This window comes from Schistocerca americana, chromosome 6 (assembly GCF_021461395.2).
Source record: "Schistocerca americana isolate TAMUIC-IGC-003095 chromosome 6, iqSchAmer2.1, whole genome shotgun sequence".
Lineage (NCBI taxonomy): Eukaryota > Metazoa > Arthropoda > Insecta > Orthoptera > Acrididae > Schistocerca > Schistocerca americana.
Genome location: NC_060124.1, coordinates 347,100,035 through 347,119,856, shown reverse-complemented (window position 1 = coordinate 347,119,856; position 19,822 = coordinate 347,100,035). Strand labels below are relative to the sequence as shown.

Below are 19,822 nucleotides of genomic sequence, written 5' to 3'. Positions count from 1 at the left end.
ATAGCAAATCGCCAAAACGAGCTTGTTGTCTAAATTGTATCATTAAGAGTAAATAAATAAATAGTGCAACGGAAAACTTGTACTTGAAGTAAAATAAAATGATGCTCGGCAAGAAATTACCGAAATGCTGGCAGTGTCAACAGAACAATTTACGTTGGTTCATGTAATTTCTGTAAGTAAATGAATCTCATCAAAATGGATAATGTAGATTAATGAAAAAAAAGGTGCACGAATGAATTGTAGGTTACATTCAAGGTGTCTGTCTTAATTTCACAGTTTAGCTACTATTTTGAAAAGTGTAAAATCATTTCCTTCCCTAAATACATGGGTGGTCTTTCGTGTATCTGTGGCTTCGTTCTAAAAGGGCCAATGTCAAGAATCTTAGTTTTAAGTTATAAGCTTCCAAATATTTTCTGACAACTGTTAACAATATATTTGGAGCTATTTGTTACTATCATTATAGTAAATCAGCCTAACTAAAGCTTATTTTCAATAATAAATTTCTAGAATTTTCAACATCAAAATTAAAGGACTTAAGAGGACATTGGCCCATTTTAACATCATGAACTCTCTTAGATTATTTGACATTGGCCCTTTGGACATTACGGACAGGTACACCGAATAACCAGAAACAGATAATTGTAAGATAAATATTTCTTCGTACTCATTAATCAAATCACTTTATTCATTCTTCAAGAATTTAATAACTGATACCACCTGTTACATGTTACAAAAGTCATTTTTTTTATCACCATAGATAATGATAACACTGTTTGCTCTCGTAATGAGGGGGGATGGCATCAGAAATAGGTTCAATTTTTGGCATCGACAAGTGTAGAGTTTTATTTCTGTTCAGATCTATCATCTTGAATGGTTCTTTTGAGGAGTAACTGTATTTTTAGGAGACAATTCCTGGCATACCTGAGTGACACTTTCTCCATTTTATCTAGTTCCAAACAATAGAATTCCCTTCTGTGTTAATTTTCTTGTGCAGATAATGACTTTTCATCAAGTCTTTAAAGCTGTAGAAGTCTTTTTGTTCCAGCTCTGTTGCAGTTATGGGTGGCTTTTGGGGAACCATGCATATTAATTTGGCCCAGTCTCTTGGCAGTCCTACTTCAACAGATGTTGTTTTCTTTGTCTTCTCAGTGGCTTTTGAATTGAGTCAGCTTCCAAGTGAGTATGTCCAACTTCAAGAAACTTGTGGTTGATTTCCAAACGTCTTCCCTGAATCGTGAATTCTTCCACTACTCACAGAAACATAATGGCAATAAAAATATGTGTTTTGTCCGGCACACGAATCGTTGTACAGCTGTACCTCAACAATTTCGTCGGTCAGTTTCATCAAATAATCATATAGACAAGAAGCTATTTCTTGGCCACCTCTTCCTGCCACTCTTTCATTGCAAATGTAACATGCTGGAGAACATTCTTTATGTCTCTTTACATAGATGGTCAAGTTGAAGGTCCGAAGTTGTGTTTTGTAAAATGCCACACGACAGCGTAGAAATGGAGTGGGAAGACATTTCTGCAAATCTAAGGCCAGGGTTACTACATTGGAATTTTGCTCAGCTTTCTTTTTATCACTGTCTTTCTGATCGTAAACAAATCCAAATGTTGCTGTCGTTCCACTTCAACCTTACAACGTTCAGCATCCTCAGTACAATTCTTAAGTAACATGACATATTTGTCACATTTTGCACAAGTGTCAGCCTTCGCTTTGTGGAAGCTAAAATTGAAACAGGTCACAAAAACTCTTCGATAACATGCTTTACTTCTTGGCTTCATACCTTTGGTTTGGCAAAATTCTTGATAGAGCCGGTACATTGCTGAAACACGCAAGTCTGGCGATAAATATTTTTTTGGAAGGATGAGATCGAGAATAATGGCTTACGTAGGAAGGAAACATGTTAATGTGTTCCTTTATTAAATCAATATCATCAGATGGAGCTTTCGGATGATTAGAATGTGTACCACGTCCATCTTCAGAACACACTCGTCCTTCAGAGCCCCGTCTTTTCCTCACAATTATTCTTACCTCCTTTTGTGTTAAATAAAATGTACTAAGGAACATATTCTGACATACTTCTATCTTAGTCTGTAAAGAAAGTACTTCCTGGAATATTTTCGCCTGCTTGCATTTCCTTCAGTTTTGTTCCTTAAACGCTCCACATGTTTCTTTTCCTCAGACATGTGATTAGCTATGAAATAATTTTGAGCTTCTGGGGACAATTTGTAATATTCTATGAACATTTTCTCTCTCTCATCGTCATTTTCTTCTCCTCCGCAATTTTTCCTGGACTTGTACGATGATTTCAAAACTTTATCAGGTATAACTTTTCCGTTCGACGCCACATAGTCCTTTCCTGCAGTTTTCAATTCTTTTCTCCGATTTTTCTTTCATAATTTTTCCTTTCGCTTTCTTTTTCTGGAGGAATCTTGTGGATCACATTTCTTCCTTCCCCTTCCGCTGAACTTTGTTGTTTCATTGCCAGACTGCTGTTGAATTAGATCGATTTCTCCAATCCAAGAAGATCTTTTAACTGTCTTTCGTGCAGCTATATTCTCTCTGTCATTGCTTTCATCACTACTTTCGCCACCACTTCAAACATATTCATCAGAATCTTCAAATACATCTTCATCAGAATTTAAAATCACGTCTGCAAATAGTGACGAACATGCATTTCCTTCTGTACTGGTACTGGGATGATCTTAAAGAAAATAAAAATGAAATAAATTTAATAGGCTGTTGGTAATATTTAGACTGGCATTAAGTAGAGATACCAGTCAATTTATGGTCTTGTTTTGGAAAAATTAAGGATAAATGCTCCTGATACCAGTTTATTTTAATAAACTTACCTTCAAAGCAAAGTGACGACTTCAGCGGTGATATTTCAGGTGCAGTTTGTTCCTCAAGCTCTTCCTTATCCTCTCTCTGAAGCATTATGTTTGTGCCCACCGAGACTGTCAATACTCCTCACTAACAATGCGCCAAATGATTAGGGTAATTGTTAAAGCAACGACTCTTATTATTGTGTATTCCCGCCAGATTTAAATCCAATGTCACAGCTCTGTTTCAATTGTTGAAACCATCTGTCAGCAAATAAGGCCAATGTCGACATTGGCCCTTCTTCCAACAAATGTAAAATAAGAGGGACGGCCACTGTCAAGATTGGCCCATTTATGCTGATTTGAAACTTGATAAAACACTTTGGGGCTTACAATTTAAAACTCCAGTATATCTCATCCTATGTGGCTTAGAGGTTGGCCATTTTAACATTATGAACAGCACGTGAAACAATATGTAGTACACCAATAAAACCAGTTTTGACAAGTATTGACATTGGCCCTTTTAGAACCAAGCTACTGATATTTTCACATTACGTTATTCATTTTTAATCACTGTACCTCCCTCGCATTTACGTTTAAAATTCACGAGCGTTTCGAATATCGCATCACATACTTCTGGACTTATTTGGGAAACATGTGCGGTTGATGTGCGAAATAGATTTTTGAGGCTAGCGTAACGGACGGCCTCTGGTGACCTTTGCCGGTGGCCACTGTAAAAGCAGCCTGTCATCTGTTGCTGATATGGATCATCGATAATTTGCGTCTTACTTTGAAATCTTCTGTCAGTGGCTGCTAGAAGAAGGCGAAAAACGTCCATCGACATGCAGGTGAAATTTTGGAATAAAACAAGCTATGGCTGCAGCCGCAAATCACTAATCAGAGCGTTTGCGCAAAAATTCAGAAGCCGTTTTCCTTTCATGACCAACAGCGGGCACGCTATACAAAATAAATAAAGTTGTTTCTTTTCTCCACCATGCTGTACTGAATGCAGGTTAATTGACGGTACAGCGCCAAAATACATCGTATGTTTTCTCTTCCGTTCGCTCTAGTGTACTAAATATTTATTGGCAGGTACAAGTCAATGATGACGCGCGCAAGTGAACTTCCTGCGCATTGCTTGCTATGTGCATTCGCTTGTGTTTTCATCGGTGTAAAGGGAGCTCTAGAATAAGCGTTTGCAATCCGCTTTACGCATTGTAGCGAATATTGCAAACATGATCCATGGAATATGAAAAATAGTGACTTGTTGCGCTTTTCAATCGTTCAAACTTCGTCCCGCGATCGTTGCTATGGCGACATTCTCGGGCGTGTACGTGTCGCACTATGCAGTAGATGTTCGTAGGAATGTGGAAGTTTGTAACTCTTGAGCACTACTAACATCCATCCTTACAAACATATGAAATGAGAAGGGAAATGGTGAAATTAACAGGGTCGTCATTTATCAAATCGGAAAAAGATGATTCCAAAAGTTACGGAATTTCCAAGTCGGAGCAGCAAAAGAAAAATACCCATCTTTACCTGCATGACAAATTTCTGAAGTTCATTGTAAGTACAGCATTTTGTAAGAAAATTGTTAAACAGTCCTTAGCGATTTGTACACAAAGAAGCGCTGTAAAACACTGTTTTTTTGTGCAGGGTAATATATCCAAATACAGAAAACTGACCGTTCTCTATTTGCATAACAATGACATTACTAAAATTGAAAATCTGGAAACGGCTACAAATTTAACTCATCTCTACCTCCAGAGGAACAAAATATCCAAGATAGAAAACCTTGGCAATCTTAATAAATTAAGAAAACTGTGAGTACTGAAAACAACGGTTTCGTGAAATACAGTTTGAAGCTTGTATTATTAATAGTGGCTTTATGCTTCTCTGTATTTTAAAACTGCCTAAATATCATGTTAAGAAAGTATTCAGAAAATAGTACAGCACTGTAATGCTCCTTTTGAATCGAAGAGAGATCAAAGAGACCCTGAGTTTGATAATTAACTTGTACCATCGATTGCGAGGTGTTATCTCCACTTATTCAAATACAAAGTTTTACAAAACCAGGTTTATGAGGATACAGATTCATGAAAATGCAGCTCGTAAGTGGTAATTTAAGGGCAGCTTCGCATTCTGTAAATGGTACAGTATAAACTTTGTCTTTGACATTAGTGTATGCGGTTTTTTAATTTCATCCAATTCTTTACCCAGTTTGTTCTAGGTATCTCTTTATCAGACACTGTCTTTTTGCATGGGTACCGGTCCACAATCTGTCGAGATAACATTCAAATTCTGACTGTAAGGAATTCATCTGCTTGTCTCAGCACAATAAAATCAGTGAGTTTATCCCTCCTCCCTCTCCCCGCCTTTCCTTATGGTTCATGGCCAGTTGCAAGATTGCATAACAGATGTCATCAGTGCAACAGGAAAGTGTATAGAGTGTATGTAGATTGTTAAGTGTCAGTTTGGATTACTGATAATGACAAGAGATGTCGAAGCGATTGACACACAGCCTATTATTGAAAGGCAGCAATGTAAACGGCGCCTATAACGCCCCAATCCCGTAAAGGATTATCCACAGAACATGAAAAAAGGGAATTGCAGCTCCCGTGTTAAAAGTGGGAAACACAGACCGACAGCAGCGCCTCAAGTGGTATGGAGATTAACTAAATTATGAAAACATTGCGGGTTGCATCCCCCCCCCCCCCCCCCCCCCCCCCCTAGTTTACTTACGTTGTAGGTTTTTCTTTTTCTTTTAATTCTGTTACCTAATTTTTCTGGGCGTGCTATGTAATTATTTTGGCTGGCATCATAATAAAATAATTGAAACACAGCTATAGCATACTGTACTACAGCAGAGAGAAACCTATTCTGACAGTCGCTGCTCGTATCATGTTTTCTTGTCTGTCAGACGCAAACGTCAAAAATAGACTTTTAAATTGACATGCTTATATTGTTATCTAGCAACATGTAAAAGCTCCAGCATGTTTTATGGCTCATAAGAACTAGATGCAACACTCGAAACTGAGAGTAAGTTGAAACAAGCATATAGTGTAAATAATTGAGGCAAAAGAAAAATAACATTGTAGCAGCTAAACTGGACTACAAATATTCCTGAATAATGCCATGATTTTTACGTAATACAAGCTGCTGGATCAATGGAGAAGAAAAGCCTATTATTAAGAGAATAAGCAGCAGTTAAAGAGGTTCAGTTAAGAAATATCACAGTATTAATTAATGAAGAAATCTAAAATTTGTTACATCTATGTTTCAGAACTATAAGTTCTGAGTAACTACCCAGCAAACTTACACTGCTGACCATTAATTTCTTAAAAAGGGTCCTACATCTTACTACTCTAAATGCTTTAACACAAAAAAGAAAACATCAATACCAAGTACCAAAAGCAGGAAAGATGGATAAAAAAAGTGAAATGAAAATGGTGAAGTGAAAACAGTGAAATGAAAACAAAACTTACTTTTTATTTCTCAAGTACACAAGACAAATTTTCTTTTAACTGTTATAAAGCTTTAAACCGTTTACTGAATTTGTTTTTTAACAATATCAAGTCTTTTATTACTGATGGTGTGTTTCCAATCTTTCACATACATGTAAATCAATAGAGGTACACATTGTCTTAAAATATACTGTTCAGAAAAATGAGTCTTGCAAAACGTTATTTCCTCTGGAAACTTAAACAGTGAATAGAATGTATTCTCCAATTGTTCCTGGTGTCCACATTTATCTAAGAATGTATACAACTGACTATGAACATTTGCTACAAAGAACATTAAGCTGTCAATAGCATACAATAATTTTGGGTTTAAAGCATCATATTCTTTGAAACTTGTAAATAAATTATGCTCTGTGGGTGTTGGTGAGAACAGAGTTGTTTTACAGTCACTACAGTTGGTTTCAGGTGTTACACCCATCTTTCGTAGAATGTAACCAGCTACATATGCCAGTGCTTGTCTGTCATTTCTTACATCAGCCCCACCACTACCAGCAGCAGCTTCATTATCAGCAAGGGCACAATATAAAGCACTTTGAGCCATAATGGAATGGTCTGTTGTGGAGTCAATAAAGTTGTCATCACTATCTCCCAAAAATTGCCTTAAATTGCTTAATGGCATGCATCTATCATCCTCACAATTACCTAGTGACTTTGTAGGTAAGGACATGTTATTTACTATAACTGTTTTCAATGCTGCTTTGAACTGAAAGCAAGTTGGGTTGGTGTTTGCAACACCATGCTGCCTCACACAGCAAAATACATTCTCCACTGGGTCTTGATTGAAAGCCCTCATGCTTAAAAAATTAAAGCCATTTTTTAATCTGTTCCAAATGAACATCAGTCATCTTATTGTAGTTTGCCACCCACTTATGAAACTGAACATATTTGTCGTGCCTAGCTCCAACACACTCCAATTTTCCATTTCCTTTAACAGACTGTACCATATTTCAATATGTGGGGACTCTGCAGAGAGGGCACACTTATTGGACTTTCCATCTTGTGGATAACAATAGGAACTGTTCAGTGAATCAAATAAACAATCCATCTTTTCAACAAATTCTGCAGTGTATATTGTCTCAGCGGGTAAGATATTAAATGCCACGTAAGTTTCAATAACTGCAGCAACTGTATGACTAAGCTGGGCTGCAGCTACCTTGACTTTCATTTTAGTAAAAGAATCCTTGAATTCAAAATGATTCCTATGTAGTTTTATCAATGTGTTAAACATCTTCTGCTGATCCAGAAGAAAAGCCCTGTGAATATATTCAAAACTGGCCTCTTTTTTAAACCCAGACTGTATTTTATTTCCTAGCAGAGCATTTCTAGTATTTTTAATAGATGTGGGACATCATAAATGACTGCAATAGGTTCATCTCTGACTACAAAATAAAATGGACTGGACTCAGTAGATTTCTCACAGCAGAGTTCCTTCAGTGCTCTCTGGTTGGTTGCACACTGGTCACAAACTGTACAAACTACCTTTAGCCCTATTTATTGCAGTTGCCTTATGACATAGGTAATAGGGTCGACAGAAGCGTCCGATCCCATGTGTCGGCTTTGACCCGTGATGTAAGGGTGTTGTTGTGTGTGACGTCATGACGGCGCGGAGTTTGGTTTGTGAGTGTGGCGTGTTTGTAGATGTCGTCGTGTTGTGGTTTGTTGTGCTCTCTGGTGGTATGTTCAGGGTTTTTGTTTGTGTGGTGTAATGGGCTCAGTTTGCTTTTGCTCATTATCCAGAATTGTTCGAGTGTCAGCTGTGTTTGTAGTGGAATTCGTTTTAGTAAGTTGATGATTTTGTGTGAAGTTTAATTTAAGTGTTGTTCGCTGTACGTCGTGTGGTGATTTTAGTACAATTAATCTTTTGTTGTTTTTGTTCAGGAATGGATATGATGGATAAAATTAGCAGTGTGCAGGTCAAGGGAAGTGTTCGATCCCAGTGTGTGGCTATATATGTTGGTATAGGTATCGGGAGATGTTTTTGAGCTGTGTAGGCCAAGGGAAGTGTTTGATCTTAATTTATGGGATCGGGAGCTGCTGTTGAGCTATATAGGTCAAGGGAAGTGTCCGATTATTGTGTTTAGTGGTATTTGGGGAGTTTTGTGATGTCGGTTTTTTTCGTCGTTTTGTGTGGTTTTGTATGGGGTGGGTGTCTAAATTTGTTTATATTTAGTTTGCGCCCACCCAAAAACACCACATTTCCCGCGCTTGTCCCGTTAGTGTCATTAGGCTTTTTGTGGAAAGTGTGTGTGTGTTTGTTTTTCGATGTATTTTCGTCCTCATAATGTGTACGTAATGACTTTATATGCGCCATATTGGAATCGTGGTTTATGGTCGTTTCCGCCATATTTTTGACGTCATGGATCAAAGCAGACGGCCGGGATCGGACGCTTCCGTATTTCCTAGGTAATAAGACTTTATGAAGTGATACTTGAAACTGAGTTGTGAGTGAAATTCCAGCTTCCAGCTTTTATGTATGCCTTTAACCATGAAAACTAATGCATGATTTGCATGAACATTTGACCTCCCTAAATGCCCTAAATCTTGAAACCCTGAAATTTCTTGTTTGCTTACATTATAATACAACCCTCTTTCTAAAGACATTTCATCAAACAACAAAGCACAATATTTGTCACTGTTGTTCATTACTTCAACTTCTGCTTTCATTACATTCATGACCGAAGTATTCAACCCTGGTTCAAAAGGTATAGAAGACAACAGACATTTCAGATACCTCACAGAAGGAAGATATAAATGAACTGACAAATATTTGTGTAGGCGGGGACTTCGTTTGTATAAGTATAAAGCAAATACTTTGTCCTCGGGTGTCCATCGTCTTGCATTTGCTGATTGATGAGCATTTCGTAATTGGCTGTTTATGAAATCTTTGGCAACAGAGTTTAAATTAGATTCTATGACAGAGAAAGTATTGCTGTCATATAAATCTTTAAGTGCTTTCAGTTCTGATTTTTCATGATGTAGCTTTGCTTTCAGTTTTGATAGCCTTGTTAGAGTATTCCTATGAATCTTGTACATTTTTGATTTTGTTGGAGTTAAGTCGTGCTTTTGAAACCCCTGTACCTAAAACCCCACTTTCCTTATTACAAAATGTTTCAGATAAGAATGTGTACTCACTATCTGCAGATTCATTTTGAGGGGAGATAAAAAATTTAAGAGGTGCATCACTCAATGAATTACTCTGCTCAGCACAACTAGTGCTAGGTAATTCTCTAACACCAGTTTCACCTCTGGTATTGGCACCTGTGTAATAAAGATTTTCCATGGTACCACTAGTGCTTGGTAAATCTAATTCACTATTAACACCAGTTTCACCTGATCCACTTCTGGTACAAACACCTACGTGAGAACTGCTTGCCACAGCACAACTAAGGCTTTGCAGTTCATTAACACCAGTTTCACTTCTGGTATTAGCAGCTGTAAAATGGAAGAGTTGCCATAGCACCACTAGTGCTTGGTAGACCCAATTCACTACTGACAACAGTGTCACCTGATTCACTACCGATTTTGGCAATTTCACATGGAACACCTGTCACATGTTTTGGAAACACGCCCCTGTTTAGCCTATGCCTACTTTTATTCATAAAATGTTCTTCAAAAAAATGATCTTCACAAACAAAATAAGAAGCACATTTCACATCTGGTGACAGTTTATAAACACTCTTCCACTTTAGAAGCAACTCTTGAGGTTGTTTTGGAAGCCTGTAGAAATGCTTGTTGCAAATTTCCTCCGTTGAACCCATGTAATAGCCAGATGAACAACCGGGGAACTTGCAGGAGTATTTCAACGTCAATCTGTTGTGTTGAATATTCTGAAAAAAAACATAAACATCTTCATTAAATAAAACTACTACAGACAAATCAAAGTTTTTTAAATAAACAAAAAAAAAAAAATGGTTCAAATGGCTCTGAGCACTATGGGACTTAACTTCTAAGGTCATCAGTCCCCTAGAACTTAGAACTACTTAAACCTAACTAACCTAAGGACATCACTCACATCCATGCCCGAGGCAGGATTCGAACCTGCGATTAAATAAACAAACGGATACCACACTGCTTAATTCATGATATATGAGGATACATTTCATTTATAAGCTACAAGATTATTTAATGAAAAATTAAATGTCTTACCTTACAATTAATTGTGGACATTTTTCAGCAGGAAATTTCTTCAATTCTACAGTGAGCTTTATTAATTTAAAGTAAAAAATCTGCTTACAATGAAGATGAGTAGTATGTGAATATGAAACAAATACAAAGACGATTGTAACTGTGGACCACAGACTTCAGTGTAGAGCAAGACGATAGAACATTTCAAAACAACCACCACTGGAGTTTAGACAGCTCTCATTGGTGAATTCCAGCTTCGTTTGACCCCTAGCGCCTCTAGTGGTCTGGAATGGAACTACATGGCGTGTTGCCTCTTCGCCCATATAACTTTCACCCCCGTGGGATTATCATCAACAATATTTAGTGTTCTTGCGACTACAGAGATGGCTGAAATTTGCCCTACGAAACTGGTTCCAGATGTGGTGATCAGGAACATTGTACATACTGTCGCATTTCTTCCACCTTACTGGCTGACTCATGATACTGAAAATTTCTTCTGCAGTTCAAATCTGAACTGGCTGCCTCTGAGTCGAGTGCTATCACACATTTGCATTAATGTCATTGGCTGCAGAAGCAGATCGTATTTTCATGAAAGGTGTTAGTTCTCATAGCTTCTTGCAATAATTTTGAACAGCATGAATATGTCACTACGAATTATTTTACGCATGTTACACCTGGAAGCCACATTTTTTAACCATATTATTGGCCGAAGAGGTGTGTCTTCTTCTCAACTGCTGAAGTAGTAACGTGAAAGACATACAGATTTAAAAATATGTTAATTTTCAACATTTCAGAATCTCATCAGGATACAGATAAGTAAGAGGGAAAGAAAACTGGAATACTGCTCCAGATTTTGGGATCAAGAGATAATTTGAATCCCATATGGAAATTTGTTGTGCATGTACTGAGTTCGCCCATAGCTTCATGATTTTTGCACTGTGATCGGCAAACACATGGTCAACCACACTTCGTAGTTCCAGCAATTTAGGTTTGTGGTAGTTATATCAAGATAGATATCTCATCATGTTAGTAGTTAAATTGTCACATAGCTGCTTACTAAGTTTATAAAAACACTCTCTTCATTACTACCTTCCCCCATATGATGTTGAAATTTCCACATAGGGCAGTTTTTGATCCTAGGTGCACTGAATGTCACATACAACTTTCCAATTGGTGAATGAAGTTTTCAAAATAGTTGTCTGGGGAACAGTACACAGAAACAACAATTCATTAGCATCTGGCAGTCCCAAAGCAACCAATTTTAGGTCTAGGTCCAGATGTATACAGAAGTCAATTTTATTGATGCTGAATGTACTATGTGCATATGCACACACACCACCATGGCTAGTAGTGTCTCTACATCACACGTTCAATACTTCCAGATGTTCAATATGTCTGTAGTATTCTGTTTCTGGTTGAGCTAACCAGGGTTCACATATAGCTAATACATTGGGTCTCACTTCCTCAGAAACCACTGATAATGTAACTTCCTGGCAGATGAAAACTGTGTGACGGACCAAGACTCAAACTCGGGACCTTTGCCTTTCGCGAGCAAGTGCTCTACCATCTGAGCTACCCAAGCGCGACTCACAACCCATCCTCACAGCTTCAATTCTACCAGTACCTCATCCCTACCTCCCAAACTTCACAAAAGCTGTTCTGCGAACCTACAGTTTTAGTTGTGGTGCTACCTCTTACTTTTATAATGTGGAACTAAACTGTTTTCATCTTTCGTGGTCATTACCTACATGGTTCACTCACATTTTTGTGACTACCGCAAGCATTCGACATCAACATGCAATAACCTCTCACAGACAGTAGGTGGCAGTGCTGGCAGTGGAGGATATATAAAGTGTGTTGAGGTGACACGGTAAACAGTACAGTTATTATTGTAATATGGAAATGGACTGATTTATATGACATCCAAAAGGGCATGATCATTGGCCTTTGGGCCAAGGGTGGAAGCATTTCTGAAATGGCTAAGTATGTAATTATTTGCTTGCTGCCCTGGTTAAAGTATATTGTGCATGGAAAAATGTCACTATCCAAAACAGGTGCCGAGGCAACTGTGGTACATCACGGGCTGTAGATGAAAGAGGTGGACGATGGCTGTGGAGATGTGTATAGGCAAATAGATGTGCAATGGTTGAGCAACTGACTGCCCAGATGATCCAAGACTGCCCAGATGAACCAAGGGCTCCCAACAGTGTCTCCTCAACAACTGTTGAGTGGAAGTTGCTGCTTATGGGCCTCTGCAGCAGGCACCTGGTTCATGCACCCATGCTGATGGCTGTTCATCACTGACGAAGGCTAGAGGTTGCATGCCAGTACAGCAACTGGATTTCCTGTGAGTGATGACAGGTGGCCTTTTCAAATGAATCACATACTATGCTTCACTGAACGGATGGCTGTTGGTGTGTACGGCATGAAATGAATGAAAGCAAACAACCAGCAATAATCGTTGGAACAGTTGAGGCTGGAGGAGGGAGCATTTTGTTCTGAGGGTATGTTTTCATGGCATTTCCTGGGTGATGTCATCATTCTGGAAGGCCAAATGAATCAACACAAATATACATCCATCCTTGAGGACCATGCCCAACCCTACATTCAGTTTGGTCTTACTCTGCACAATGACATCTACCAGTAGGACAATTCAATGTGTCACACAGCTCGCAGTGAACATGCCTGGTTTGAAGAGCACCAGCATGAGTATACTGTACTCCCCTGTCCACCAAATACCCCATAATTGAACCCAGTCGACAATCTGTGGAACCACTTCAGTCAGACAGTACGCAGTCTGTACATGCCATGGATCCTCAACTGAAAATCTAGTGCAGCTGGCCACAACATTGGAGTCGACATAGCTCCACATCCTAGTAGATACATTTCAGAACCTCAGTGACACTCTTCCTGCACATCTTGCAGTGATCTCTGATGCAAAAGGTGGTTACTCAGGCTTTTGATAGGTGGTCTCATGAGTGTTACTGGCCAGTGTATTACAACTTTATTTTTGTTTTTGGTACGTACAAACGTTTTCAGATGTTTGCACAGTGGGCTTTAAATGCTCAATGGGCTTTAAAGTAGGCCTATACTGTTCACCATGTTTACCATTTTGTAGCACAGTCTTGTGAGACAGTTTATTTCCTTTCATTGTGTTTCCAGTGGGTTTGGACATTTTTTTGCCCCTACAGTCAGTTTTCTTCAGTCTCCTCACTTATTGTTCACTTTGCAAAGTCAGTTAAACATACAGCGTGATTAATTTTAAACTTCATTTAAGTCAGGTACCTAAGTTATATAGAGTATTTAAGATACTTGAGAACATTGAATATGTGTTTTAATACAGTATAAATATATCATCAGGAAACGAAACTTGTTCCAGATGAGTTCATTGTGTTTTAATACAGTATAAATATATCATCAGAAAATGAAACTTGTGCCAGATGAGTTCAACGAAACATGGTAGAAAGAAATACCCAGAATAAATATTCTAACAAAAAGTAAACAAATCAATATCAAATGCCTCACCTTTGCTGGTAATGTATTATTAATCATTAGGACTGACATTGAAGGCGGATGTGCCTTAGAGAAATTTTATGAGGGTGCTGTCAAAACTGGTCTCCAAATTTATTATGAGAAGACACTCCAAAAATGCAGACTTGGGATCCTTCATGAGAAGATATGGCAACATCACTCTGGATCAACACTAATTATGTAGATGAAATTATTTGGAACACTGGCATTGACAAAATTAACAATAAAACATGTAGAAAAATGATGTTAAACATACACACTCATCTTAAATATTTGTAACAAAATTCCCTTTCCATCAACTCCATACTTTGCCAGTAACAAACAGTCATTCTCCTAGAAGCACTCTCTGGAATTAAGACATCATCATTAACCATCAGTGTCTTCAAGAAAATGGAATTACCAATATCACAGAGTATGATCAGATCCAAATCATATTTGGTTGTGCTAATGTTCATAGTATTTGTATTCTGTGAAGGAATGAAGTTCCATTGCATCAAAAAAAGATGTCTGAAATTTTGTAGACATATAGTGCAAGCAGACAATTCACAATTAACCAAAAAAACTACTCTGTGATATACATAGGACTTGAAAAATCAAAGTACAATAGCTAACTTACATCTGAAAGAACTGAAAAAGTTGCTGTTGCCCACTGGTAACCAAACAGATGAAATACAGGCAAAAGATTGACTCTCATAAGTTTGTGTCCGAACTACTACCATAAATGAACCTGAATCACAAAAACTTCTGAACATTTGAAAGACGACTGTCCCACAGTGACAGGATGAACAAATGTTGAGGGTGCTTACATTGAGAAGACTTTAATTATTTTTATTTATTTAATTAGTCTTTGCCCTTGGACTTTAGCTGACAAGTTTCAGCTGAGAGTATAGGGTATGTCATACAATTTTATATATGCCACAAATCTACAGTAAAGAAAATAGGATGCACTGTATTAGGTACATATGCAGTTATTACATGTTTCTTTTTACAGTACAACAGCTAATATTTGCTCTGACATTTTAATACTCACTCATACTCTATATACATTTATAAGATGCACTTTTAAATGATTTTTAAATGAATTTAATCTCTTTACATCTTTAACTGATTTTGGAAGTTTGTTAAAAAAACCTTCCCCTGCATCATCGGGAGCACTTATTGTCAGTTTCAGATTTCACTGTTTTGTGTAATAATTTTCCTTTTCTCTTGTTGCATGGTCATGTACATCATTATTTTTGAGGTGTTTATGTCACTGCTATAATACTCTGATATATATACAGTGAGTACACTGTCATAATATTATACTGTACAAAAGCTTGTCTACAAGTTTGTCTGTGTGGTATTTTGGCTATGCAACTTGCAGATAACAAGTGTGCACTTTAATGAATCCTTTTTTATTTACCACAATTTGCTCCCAAGCAAAGGAGCACAACAGAGACACATTTTCACAGCTAGACAATAGTACAAAGAAGATACAAAAGATAATCAGACAAAAGATATAACACATAATATAATGTTCAACTTCTTGGTCGTTGACTACTGTACTCGCCACAATCTCACTGCTCTTCTCTGAAAATATTCTTTATAGGGGGTATCTGGTGCCCTGCCCCATACATGAATTGAGTAGGACGTTTATGGGAACTAAAGTCCGTAATACACTGTCCTGAGTACTTTGTCATCCACAATCTTTGCCATTTTATGTAAGATGAAGATCTGTGTGTTTATCTTTTTACACATAACCTCTGGAAAATCCATGACGAATGTAACAATATATAACAATATTCATAATATTGTTACACAGAACATCTTTGTGCTCTCCTCATGTCAAATGTTTATCTATTATAGTTCCTAAGAATTTTGTGATACTTCTTTAATTGTCTCACTATTTAATGTAATATTTACTTTTTACATTTCACTCTATTTGGTTTGGAGTATTGTATAAATTATTTTAGACTAATTTATAAAATGATTGTTTTGTATTATATATTTGTTTGTAGTTTCAATATTCAGGGGTGCTTCCTTCTCAAGTTCCTCCTTTGTTACCAGCTAAACATATAATTTTAGTATCATTGGAATACATTGTAAGTTTCTGTTTTATATATTCTGGAAACTCATTTACATAGAGAATGAACAGTATTGGCCTGAGCACAAACTGTAATTAATTATATTTCAACCACTAGTATGTTCGATTTCTGTGCACTGTTTCCTATTTGTAATATATGATTTGACTATGTCACAGCATTTCCCTCGAATCCCATACTGATAGGGTTTATCCATTAGTCTGGAATGATTTGTGCAATCAGATGCTTTAGACAGGTCCATGAAGATCTTGCAAGTCTTCTGTTTCCTATCGAGAAAACTCAAACTATCTTCAATAAATCTGTTGATGCAGTTATTGTTGATTTCCCTTCCCTGAAACCGTGTTGAAATGTGTGTGTTATTTTAAATTTGTTTACAAGGTGTACAACTTTGCTTCCACCATTTTTCCCCAACATTTAGCCTTTAATGAAACAAATTGGTTACACATGTATCACTCAAAGTATTTTCCATCGCTGGCCACTACTTTCTTCCATCTTTCGGGCAGTGTACGAATCCCATGTCAAAAAAATTGTTAATCTTTTGAAGCAATCCAAGAATCGATCCAGTTTGTGACTTCTTCATGAGATCAGAAGGATTGGTCAGCCAGGCCATGCACCATAGATCTAAACGGTGATAGTTAGAGGGAGCAATGTCTGGAGAATACGGTGGGTGGGGTAGGACTGCCCATTTTAACGTTTACTAGTACATATTGAGCTCTTTTGCGACGTGGGGTCGAGCATTGTCGTGCTGCAAAATCACTTTAGCATGCCTCTCGCTGTATAGCAGCCATTTGTCTTTTTAATGCTCTGTTCAAATGCATTAATTGTGCTCAATAACGAGCACTTGTGATTGTTTCACTTGGTTTTAACACCTCATAGTACACGATGCCAAGCTGGTCCCACCAAATACAGAGCATGATATTGGAGCTGTGAATATTCGGTTTGGCCATCGATGTGGAAGCATGGCTGGGATATCCCCATGATTTTTTGCATTTAGGGTTATTGTAATGAATCCATTTTTCATCCCTGATCAGAATGCGATGCAGAAATCCCTTCCATTTTTGCCTCTGAAGTGACTGTTCACGAACACACAAACGCCATTTAACGTCTCTTGGTTTCAGCTCACACGGGACCCAAGTTCCTTTTTTCTGAATCATGCCCATAGCCTTGAGACATTTTGAAATGGCTTGCTGTGTCACTCCCACTAATCATGCCAATTGTTCTTGAGTTTGATGCGAGTCTTCACTCAGTAATGTCTCCAATTCTGCATCCTTGAAAACATTCTCTCTTCCACCACTATGCCGGTCTATGACCTTCCACCACTATGCCAGCCTACGACGTTAAAACCACCGTTCTTGAAGCATTAAAACTACTCGTTCACTAATAGCGTCCTTGCCATACATACTTGAGAGCATTCGATGAGACTCAGCCTCTGTTTTCTTCATATTGAATTAAAACAGTAATACCGCCCACAAATGACGAGAATTAGGCTCGTAAAGTGACATTTTCAATCAAGAACGACTTTATGATGCAGACACAAATCAACTAAAGTTTGAATGAGGTTATGTTGACTGAGGTCCAAGCTAACTGCCTGATGTCTGTGATCTGTTTCTTTCGACCACTACTTACCGTTGTCGCCACCTATCGGTAAATGGCGGAAGCAAAGTTGTACACCTTGTATAAAACTTACAATTCTATTGTTTATTATCATTTTATATATTTCAGCAAAAGTGGTGCTCAATGTTATTGTTCTGTGTTTTCCTTTCTTAAGGAATAGCTTTACTTTGCTTGTTTTTAGTGAATCTGGAAATGCACCTTCCTCTGTTGCAGCATTCAGAACACATGTTAAGGGTTGTAGTGCACATTCCCTACATTCTTTTATGAGATGTGATTAACCCCATCAAATGGCCAGATAAATGTTTTACTTTTAGATTCTTTATTATTTTTGAAACATCTATATCAGCAGCTGGCATGAAAACAATGGTATGGTTTATATGTGGGATTTTTGGCAATGTAAGAATATTATGAAAAAGGAAGTTGCCACTCACTGTATAGTGGAGACGGTGAGTCACAGATAGGCACAACAAAAAGACTGTCATAATGTAAGCTTTACGCCAACAAACACACACACACACACACACACACACACACACACACATACATACACAACTGCAGCCTCTGGCAGTTGAAGCCACACTGTGAGAAACAGCAGTAGTGCATGATAGGAGTGGCAGCTGGGTGGGGGTAAGGAGGAGGCTGTGCAGGGCCGGAGGGGGGGGGGGGGGGAGATAGCAGGGTAGGGGCAGGGGACAGTGAAGTGCCACTGGGGAGTGCACAAGGACAAGGTGGAAGGAGGGTAGGACAGCTAAATGCAGTCAGGAGGTTAGACGGAGGCCAGGGGAGCGGTTGGGGGGGGGGGGGGGGGGGCTAGCGGAAAAGGAGAGAAGTAAAAATACTCAGTGTGTTGGTAGGATGAGGGCTGTGTAGTGCTGGAATGGAAACAGGGAAGGGGCTGGATGGGTGAGAAAAATGACTAATGAAAGTTGAGGCCAGGAGGGTTATGGGAATGTAGGATATATTGCAAGGAGATTTCTCACCATTTCAGTAAAGCTGGTGTTGGAGGGAAGGATCTATATGGCACAGGCTGTGAAGCAGTCATTGAAATGAAGGATGTCATGTTGGGCAGTGTGTGTAGTAACAGCATGGTCCACTTGTTTCTTAGCCACAGTTTGTCAGTGACCATTCAGGTGGCAAAGAGCTCGTTTGTCATGCCTACATAGAATACAGCACAGTGCTTGTAGCCCTGACTTTGATGGGATAGATGATGTCTGTGACTGGACTGGAGTAGGTGGTGGTAGTGGGAGGATGTATGGGACAGGTCTTGCATCTAGGTCTATTACAGGGATATGAGTCATGAGATAAGAGGTTGGAAGCAGGGGTTGTATAGGTTTGGTGGACAGTGGACTACCATTGTGGGAGGTGTAGAAAGGATAGTGGACAGGACATTTCCCATTTCATTGCATGATGAGAGGTAGTCAAAACCCTGGTGGAGAATGTAATTCAGTTGCTCCAGTCCTGGGTGGTACTGAGTTATGAGGGGAATACTCCTGTGTGGTCAGATGGTGAGACTTTGGGACGTTGTGGGAGATTGGAAAGATAAGGCTCAGGTGATTTGTTTCTGGACGAGGTTGGGAGTATAATTATAGTCTGTGAGACCCTTGGTATATTTCAAGAGGAACCAATCATCACAGCAGATGCAACAACCATGGGTGGCTAGGCTGTATGAAAGGGACTTCTTGGTACGGAACGGGTGGCAGCTGTTGAAGTAGAGGTATTGCATGTGGTTAGTAGGTTTGATATGGATGGAGATACTGGTGTAGCCATCTTTGAGGAGGAGATCAACATCTAGGAAAGTGATTTGTTGGATGGAGCAGCACTACATGAAGCGCATGGGGGAGAAGCTGTTGTGGTTCTGGAGGAATGTGGATAGGGTGTCCTTATCCTTGATCCAGATTACAAAGATGTCCTCAGTGAATCTGAACCAGGTGAGGGGTTTAGGATTCTGTGTGTTTAGGAAGAATTCCTCTAGATGGACCATGAATAGGTTGGTATGGGATGGTGCCATATGGGTGCCCATAGCCTTACCTACAAACAAATCCGGGGTACCTCTCCAGTAACACAGCTTTTGTTTTTTTGGTATTTGTTTATTTACTAATCTTATTCTGAGAGGACATGTAA

The 19,822-nt window shown here is 38.5% G+C and overlaps 1 protein-coding gene across 1 annotated transcript in view; it reads left to right on the top strand.

The window, feature by feature from the left end:
• Nucleotides 1–4,211: 4,211 nt before the first annotated feature.
• The window catches only part of LOC124619839 (protein phosphatase 1 regulatory subunit 42-like), a 102,423-nt gene continuing 86,812 nt past the window's right edge, over nt 4,212–19,822 (top strand). The window contains exons 1-2 of the mRNA XM_047146447.1: nt 4,212–4,395; nt 4,486–4,652. Coding sequence (XP_047002403.1) covers nt 4,252–4,395; nt 4,486–4,652 — 311 coding nt within the window. The 5' untranslated portion in view covers nt 4,212–4,251. The remainder of the gene's footprint in view (nt 4,396–4,485; nt 4,653–19,822) is intronic.